This window comes from Solanum tuberosum, unplaced genomic scaffold (genome assembly GCF_000226075.1).
Source record: "Solanum tuberosum cultivar DM 1-3 516 R44 unplaced genomic scaffold, SolTub_3.0 scf00122, whole genome shotgun sequence".
Lineage (NCBI taxonomy): Eukaryota > Viridiplantae > Streptophyta > Magnoliopsida > Solanales > Solanaceae > Solanum > Solanum tuberosum.
In genome coordinates, this window is record NW_006239050.1 from 392,780 (window position 1) to 401,679 (window position 8,900).

Sequence of the window (8,900 nt, forward strand, 5' to 3'; positions counted from 1 at the left end):
AACTTTCAAGGTGAAGGTTAGGATTTCAAGAGCTTCAAGGGTTTCTTCTCCATTGCTTTTAGGCTTTGATTGCTAAGCTATGTGAGAATTCACCAATGGATCCCTTTCATCTATTGGGTCCCAAAAGCATCGCAATCTCCTAAATTGATTTCACCCTATTCTATTAGGGTTTCATGTAAATCTTCACGAGTTCTATTAATTATGATTAAATTATTTATATTCAATCTTATTATGCATGATTTGATTCAATTGCATGATTTTCAATTAATTTCATATGAACCCATGACTTATGCTTGATTTCGATGATGAACTTATGGATTATGATTATGAATTTAATTAAGAATTTATGCATATTTTATGAAAAGAATGATTTGTGACTAAAATATGTTTTTGAGATAAGTATCAATGAATTGTGGAAGGATTTTCTCACATATGAAGAAATTATGATTTAGATGCTTAAAAAGTTTAGTGTCTTAATGAAAATATATTAAATCATGATTTTGCAAGGAGTTGTTCTATTATGAAATTACGATTGAATTGGTAATCTTTGGTTATTGTGTTTCCATATGTTTTGATATGATTATGATTATGAATTTTCAATTGGGATTTACTTAGTATCGAGAGAACTTTGAGATGGAGGTTTTTTCGTATGTAGAGGTTAGGTCTCTAGTAGGAATCTCTTTGTCCCACATGTCCCCGTAGGAATGTCTTAATTGACGTAATGTAACACCTCAGACTTGAGAAAAAGAAAATGCAGCTTTCCGAACCTGGTGCAAGAACCACGAAAGCCACCGACGGTCCGTGGTCTGACACACGGTTCGTAGGTGGGGTCTGTCGTTGGGCAAAAAATATTTATGGTCTTTTACCCCACCCATGGTCGACCAGGACAGTCCGTGGTTGGACCTACAGACCGTAGGTGAGGGTCAGCAGCCAATTGGAAGGAATTGGTTGTTGGGTCAACTTCAAACAGTCACGTCTTTTAGCACAAAATGAATTAGGTGACCCATGGCCTATCAAATGAAAGATAATTGAATTTTCTTTCCAACGCCACCTAGTTTGCTAAAATCTCATCTCGGAGTAAGAATTTATGCTCATTTTAGTGAAGCCCTGTCGGGCAAAGCTTGACCGACAACCCCTACCGACGGTTGGTAGGTCAACCGACGTTTCGTAGGACCCTCCGTGGATGACCTTCGTTAGCTTTTAAGTTAGGGCCATTTAGGTCTTTTTCCTATGCATTGGGGCCCTTAAACTACGTTGTTTAATGCCTAAACTACATCATTTTACTCAGTTTAAGCCTAATAGCTTAGTCAGACATACCCAGAACCTTTATTCTCCAAAATTAGAGCAAAAAGAGAAGAAAAAGGCGCAAGCTTTCCCAAGAACAACCAACAAGTTTCCTTCAAGTTCCACCCCCAAAATTGAAGGATTTTTTCGTAGATTTCGTCACTAGGTATGTGTGATTTCAATAGTTGATTCCTTTCGTCCACTAGGTCCCTAGAATTCAGTCAGACTCTTGATTTCCTATATCTTGTTTAGACCTAGGGTTTCTATAAACTTTAGATATTTGTTGTGATTTAGTTGTTATAGTGTTCCTAATCGAATTATCATATTTTCTTGGAATCGTTGTTAAATTCCTTGTATGAAACTCAGAACCCTAGTTGTGTAGATTCTCTTAGTTCATGAATTACACTTGCTAGATCAGTAAAACAGATAATCATGCTTCAGTTTCGAATGTCACATTATCAGTATATAATTGTTACATTTTCTGATTTTGCATGTTAGTATTTTGAGCTATTCAACATTTCAGTATTTCAGTCATAATGTTTCATATACATAATCAGTTGGGAGTAGACTTAACACTGAGTTGGACTAGGGTTCAGCATACTTGTATAGTCCCAGAAATACGTGCCCCCGTAAGAGTATAAGTCCCCTATGATGGGCATCAGATTTAGTGATCACGCCAGTCATGGCTTTATATCCATGGCAATATATATTGGGTCCTCTCGATGGGGCGTATACATCGGACTCCACGTTTAGCTCACGTGGTTTTATGTCGGTTAATAGTAGCTCCCACTGTCAAACTCTAGTGCATTTGACCAGGTTTTCAGTTATACTTCAGTATTCAGTCTCAACATGTTATGTTAATAATCAGTACTTGGTTATTGCATTCAGTTCAATTCTTTTCAGTATATTTAAGTATTATTATTCTATTTAGATTATGTCCTTGCTCAGTTATGCTTTGTTCAGTTATATTTTGTTCAACTATTATCTATGTCATGCGTGCTCAATACATTCCAAGTACTGACGCATACTCTGCGCTACATCCTTTCATGATGTAGGTTCAGGTACACAGTATCCAGATCACGCATAGATCGATACTCGATCCGTATTCAGCAGCTTTAGTGGTGACTCATCATACTTCGAGGACAATAGACATGTTTTTCCTTTTAGTCTTTTATTCAGTTTTCAGTCTTGCTAGAGTTAGCTGGGGGCATGTCCTAGTAACTCTAGTCAGTTAGAGGCTTTTCATACATAGTACTAAAATCAACTTGACTTGTTAAGTTTATCTTTCAGTATTGTTAAACTCTTAGTATGTTTTTATACTTCAGACTAGTTGGGTATTCCCCACTTTCAGTTATCAATTGATTTAGCTTCCACATTAGTTCCTGTTTTCATTTAAATATCTTTCAGTATGCTTATGATATGCCAGCTTCAGGATTAGCTTGGGGTCACTCGTGATTCTAGGTCCCGTGTTACATCAAGAGGGTAGCCTCGAGGCGTGACACCTAAGCTAGTGGATCCACTTTAGCAATAATGAATGATACGAAGTCCTACTTTGTCAAGTCGATTCTTTATTTCGGTGAGAGGGTCATATCGAATTTCATGTTATAGCTCACATGGTCTTATTGTTGGTTAACGGTAAATATCCCACAAATGAACTATGTTTTTCTTCAAAAGTTTTTTCAAAGTTATTCCTATGATTTTCAAGATGCATCGACCTTGTATTCAATTTATGATTTCTCTTAAAGGCTTTTATACATTTTACTTGGTCATGTATATTATGTTTAAAGTACATCATATTGTCATCTCTACGTTTTTATGCATTTCCCCATACTTAGTACATTGATCGTACTAATGCATATTTGTGCCTATATTTTCTCATAATATAGGGTCTGGCATTTCTCCACACGCACGTGGCTAGTGGATTGATTCCATCTTGATTGGATTGGTGAATACTCATATTCCGAGGGTCATGCCACTTATGTTGCTTTATTTTCATGTCATTTCTAGTTCAGACTTACGTCGTGAGCTAGGGGTTTGTGCTATTCACATACTATGATAATAGAGGCTTATGTGAGACAAATGTTTCGGCTTATGAGTTGTACTCTTTTTTTTTTATCAATTATCATGATTGAGACTACTATTTTGTTTTTCTTAAATTCCTAGTATTGCTTATGTCAAGTGTCTTGTTTAGGGTCTTTCAGAATTTTATTCGACATGTCACGTCTAGGGCATAATTAGGTCATGACACATTATGTACAAATATTGATGTTGGTACAAATGTTGTTGGAGGTGATAGTGAAAAAAATGTATAACATTGAGTCAATGATTGTGTGGATATACATGTGTCAAACTCAGAGCTGCTATCTCTAAGTCGCAAAAAGGATAGAAGTTAAGATAAATCACGTGAAAAAAGAGTACTCACTAAGTCATTTGAATTATTCCATGATAAAAATAGAGATTATGTCGGCATGAAAGTATGAGAAAATGCAAGAGTAAAGTACGTCCAATGGAATATACCATGTGCGGGATGTCCAGTGTCCTAGATATGTTGAACCTTATAGAGTTATCCACATGATAGGGAATGTGGCCTATGAGTTAGAGTTAGTAAGAGTTCATCTTGTTTTTTTATGTATTGACGTTACGTAAATGCATAAAATATTCAATACATATTATGTCGCCTTAAAATGTTCAAATTTATGAGGAAATGACCTATACAGAGGTCCCAACAACTATTTTTGATCGTTAGGTCAGGAAGCTTATGACCAAAAAGGTTGCCTTAGTTAAAGTATTATAACAAAAGTAATAATGTCAAGGAGATGAATTGGGATGAAGAAGAAGAAACGATGGAGAAGTATCCTCAACAATTTACAATACTAATATGATATCGAGGTATGTATTTGATTAACCATTATCTTAAGTTAATGTTATGAATTTTTGAAAATATGTTAAAGTGAAGTTAACCCTCATTTGAGGAAGAATGTTTCTAAGGAGGGAAGAATGTAAACTCCATATATTTTAGAGTGACTAACTCACCAAGCTGAAAAAGTATGCGTCAAAAATTATTTTTTCCCACTTTACGCTATTTGATAATAAGTTGAGAGAATAAAATTTCAAAAGAATGATCATGATATGATATGAGTATACGAAGGTGACTAAAGAAAAAAATTAAAGTTTTGGGCCAAAGGAAGCTTGGTAACAAAAAATTCAATTTGAAGATTTTATTTCGGGGAAGTATTTCAATTTATCTTGTATATGGTCTGATTTGGGATGATCATATCTCCCAATTTATATGAAGTTAGAGGGTCAATATAACATGCATGCCAAGGTGGGCCCAAGTCGGTGAAATGGATATATATTGAGATTTCATCTTCAAAAAGTCATTTTATCGACAAATAGCTTTGTCCCAAGTATGAGAAAAGAGTCTTAGCTTTGCTTAGATCAAACTACTCCTTAGAGTTGGATAACTAGAGATTAGGAGTTTCATAAAAAATGTTCTACATGTTGAGCTCATTATTTCGACATAGTTTTCTCTGTGTTTTGTGTAGTGCTTTGAACAACAGGTTTTCAAGAAATTATTGGTATGTTGTCGTAGCTATAAGTTATTTTAAAAAGGTAAGAGTTCTTACACTTCTCTTAATCATTAATTTGAAGTTACACATTATTATCAAACAACGATTATCAATTTTGGAATTTTTTTCATTTTTTTTGGATTGTGGATTATTTTCGGTGGCTATGGGCTATATTATTATTTTTTATATATGTTGCAGCATTTTATTGAAATTATAAAGAGAATATCTTAGAGAATACTTTTGAGGTATGTACAAGCGTCCTTTTTTCATTTATCAAGAATGAATCTACATCGTTGATAGGACTAATATTCCTACATTTTAGATTCATATTGAGTCATGATATAGTGTTGTTCAAAGGTTTTAAATGCATGGTGAAAGTCAATAGTCATTTAAGTTGTTTAAAATAAATGAATGCGACGCAAATGACGATATATATACAATTGGTCATAGTTGTAAATTGAGTATGAAGACTCCTTATTGTGTGCACTATGAGCTCGTCCTATAATTGTTATGGCAATGAATTAGTTATGTATAAGAGTTCCATAGTTTCATGTGAATAAGGCAAAAGAATAAAGTACTATTTGTGTTCGTCGACATATATAATGAGAATCTAATTGTATAATTGTCAACACGTCTAAAGGAAGCATCTTATGAGCATGATATATATATACTTAGTGGCATCACCCAATTATTCAGAGAAGATTACATATATTTGGCATCTAAACATGCAGTCTTCTTGGGCTCTGCCCCCTGGAAATCAGTAAATGCTAGACAGACATTAAGGACTTCTTTTTCAATTCTAGTCACACCCTCTACAACAATTGATCTAGTCATGTATTCCTGATACTCCAAAGCTTGATCATATCTACCAAAGATAATGTATCGAAGAACCTTATGAGTTGTAGAGAGAGAAAGAGAAAGAGAGAAAGAGAGAAGAGAGTACCTTTAGAAGCAATTGACTTGTATGAATGGACTATACATTGCAAAGTTGAGCAATGTACAGTTCTAGCCTCAATTAATCCGCTAACTCTTGTAATCTTAACATCTGAAATAAAAAAGTTATATGCATTACCTGAAGATTGGAGCAACATCATTATTTGAAAACTAAAGTTTAGAACACACAAACTCACATATTCAAGAGTTTTTAACAATGCTGATTAATATGTTCACCTGATCAACAATGCAAGCATAACAGATTCCATGTAAGTGAGACGGAGGGAGGATGAGACAGCATTATGAGATAATGAATTTAGAAAGTCTTTTGAGGCAATGACTGACCAGTGAGCACTATTACACCACAAACAAATTCTATGCTGCATACTATGTTTGAGAAGCTGTTTACATATAAATTCAAACCGAAACTTGTTATTTTCCATGGGCTCTTGGAACATCAACAAGAAATAGACAAATGAAAAGAGAAGACAACAAGAAAGTTCAATAATTTCAAAGTCACCAGTCATATACGCTTCGTCCCAATTTATGTGGCACACTTGGAATTTCGAGGGTAAACCAAGTTTTTCTTTGACTGGAATTGTTTTATATGTCTTCTAAATAATTTAAGTTGTTAATCATTGTGATGTAAAGTACTCTTTTTACATAGTTTACAAATATATAAATTTTTATTTCAAAAAACTTAACGTTTGTATGTCTGAAATCACGGTCAAAATTTAGAAGTTTGAATCTCGAAAGTCAACTCTGCCATATAAATCGGGACAAAGGGAGGTATTGCTCGTTCACACTTAGAAGATGTTATGATTAAATTTCTGAAATTTAAATCCCATCTGTATTCTTGTTGAGTTATAGAATATGTATGCCACATATGGCATCAGTCATGAGTCACTCACAATTTTAGAATTAAACTATAAATATACTGCGTTGAAATATTTTAAAATTATAACATTTCACAGCTCGTGATAAACGAAAAACAATAACATAACGGTCGATAAATATTTCAACTCCCCAAAAAACTTACTTTGAAGCAAAACGATATCTCCAGCAACCAATGTGGAGGCCAATTGCTTGTTCCATATTGTAACAGGAAAAAATGGACGGGTATCGTCAGCCACCTGTATGTCGGTCCTTATGACCTCTGCTCCACCTTTTCTCCTCCATAGCTTGTACTGCAAAATTATATATGTGCTGAACTGAAAGTACCTAATTAAGCCATTAGATACAGAGGGAAAGAGAGAATACCTGAATTGGGGTGATATTGTGAACAAAAACGAGGAGTTGGACGTACTCGTCGATGTGACCTGCTGCTTTAGAGAGGTCGATTAGAGGACCATAACATACTATTGCCGCCATTTTCTTTCTCTCCTCTGGTTTTGCTTATGCTTTCTTACTTCTTCTCTTTTGGGCTTTTCATGACCCGACTTTCATTATCCCAGCCCGCTACTTGAGAAGGGTTGGGTTACGATTGTGGGCCCATTGGAAAACTTGTAGAAGTCCACTAGTTTAGAAGCTAAATAACATAGTTTGAAATATTACTTATTAGATTTTGATGCCTCCAGCACTTCAAGTACGTCCATACACATGTATTTCAATATATATGAAGTCAAAATTATGTATAATTTGTTCTATATACATTGTATCAAAGTGGATTCGCATGTAATTACATCAGATATATATATATATATATATATCTAATGTGCAGATCCTAAATGTTAGTGGATTATATAGAAATAGAAATATATGTTCTCTTGTTCAAGTTATACGCAAAGACGGTGAAATGTCTTTGAAACATCGTTCATAAGCAGGGGCGGACCTAGGTGGACCCTAGGGGGTTCACCCGGACCACCTCGTAAAAAAATGACACTATATAAATAAAGTCATATTCTGATTTTTTGGGTATATATATTAAAATGAACCCCTTGAACACAAAGTACACGTTTGTCTCAGTGGATAAGTGGTTCATGATATTTCCCTAGGTCATGGGTTCAAATCCCTTGGGCAACATTTTTCCCCTATTTTTTTTAATGCTTTGGAAAATGGAACTTTACGGCTTAGACCTTCTTCTTCTTTTTCATTATTTTTTCCTTTTATTCCATTTCTTCTTTTTAATTTGTTTTTGTTTAAATTTATTAGGCACATTCTTTTTATTTTTATTATTTTTACATCTATTATTCATGTTGTTTCAACGTAACTTTTTTTCATATACTAACTTGAAAATATCTTTTAAATATGATGAATTATATTTAACTTGAAATTGTGATAGAAATATAATATTTTTTTAAAATGTAAATTAGATGTCATTTAATGAAGAAACTTAAATATCGTTAACATCCTTTTAAAAATATTAATTTATAGAATTCAAGAAATTTATTGTATATTTTTAATTCTATTTTAGAAAGTTAAAAACTAAACTTATTTGATTTATTTGTTATTTGTCTTTTTTTACAAATTATGACTAACATAATAAATTGAACTATATGAACTAAAAAAATTGACAATGTTATTTATTTATCTTCTGAATATTCATTATAATATTAGAGACTCTATTCTTACAAACTTTTAGAGAATCTTGACGATTTTCATAGTATTATGTGATTGAATGGATACTAATTTAAAAATTTTTAAAAGTGAAAACTAAAGTAAAACATTACAAAATAAAAGTATAAAACACAAGAAATTTTAAGAATGCTCGAATGGAGCATTATAAAAGTAGAAAGAAATGTTTAATATGGTATAATAAAGTAAGTTAAATTTAGCATGATAAGGTAAATATCTTTCTTTCCCGTCTCGCTCCCTTTTTCATCATTTAATTTTCATGCATTTTAGGAATTAATTTATGTAATACAGTCGATCCGCTAAAATTCTTATCAATGTATCTTTGTCCTCGATATCTTTGGTTGGTTTAGTCTTTACTTCTATGAATCAATTAAATATTTATGATTCTTTTACAAAGAGCATGCCGAGGGGGCTACTACGCTCACCACACACTTGCATTACTACCTGAACTTCTTCTTTATACTTTGAACCCCTGAGCAAAAATCATGGGTCTGCCATTGTTCATAAGCCTACCAGAATTCTTGTGTAATTTAAACCTTC

At 33.3% G+C, this 8,900-nt stretch overlaps 1 protein-coding gene across 4 annotated transcripts; it reads right to left on the reverse strand.

Annotated features, from left to right (window-relative positions):
- Positions 1 to 5,558: 5,558 nt before the first annotated feature.
- LOC102582875 (uncharacterized) lies at positions 5,559 to 7,202 on the reverse strand. 4 transcript variants are annotated; one of them, XR_001473863.1, is made up of 5 exons: positions 7,047 to 7,202; positions 6,826 to 6,973; positions 6,132 to 6,187; positions 5,984 to 6,023; positions 5,559 to 5,898 (listed from the first exon to the last, which is right to left on the reverse strand). XR_001473863.1 is itself a non-coding variant. In XM_015310094.1 (4 exons), exons 1-3 carry the CDS (start codon positions 7,155 to 7,157, stop codon positions 5,998 to 6,000), a joined length of 285 nt encoding a protein of 94 aa, XP_015165580.1. In that variant the 5' UTR covers positions 7,158 to 7,202; the 3' UTR covers positions 5,772 to 5,898; positions 5,984 to 5,997. The 4 variants fall into 4 exon arrangements, 3 of the variants coding, with proteins under 3 accessions (XP_015165579.1, XP_015165580.1, XP_015165581.1); XM_015310094.1 differs by lacking the exon at positions 6,132 to 6,187 and having other exon boundaries at positions 5,772 to 5,898; XM_015310093.1 differs by lacking the exons at positions 5,984 to 6,023; positions 6,132 to 6,187 and having other exon boundaries at positions 5,577 to 5,898.
- Positions 7,203 to 8,900: the final 1,698 nt, after the last annotated feature.

What these genes read in the sequence shown, in the direction of transcription:
- LOC102582875 (XM_015310093.1), bottom strand. Translation starts at nt 7,157, where the DNA reads ATGGCGGCAATAGTATGTTATGGTCCTCTAATCGACCTCTCTAAAGCA. An exon ending in ACAATATCACCCCAATTCAG is followed by an intron (nt 6,974 to 7,046) that starts GTATTCTCTCTT and finishes ATAATTTTGCAG; the next exon opens with TACAAGCTATGGAGGAGAAA. An exon ending in AGATATCGTTTTGCTTCAAA is followed by an intron (nt 5,899 to 6,825) that starts GTAAGTTTTTTG and finishes TTTTTATTTCAG; the next exon opens with ATGTTAAGATTACAAGAGTT.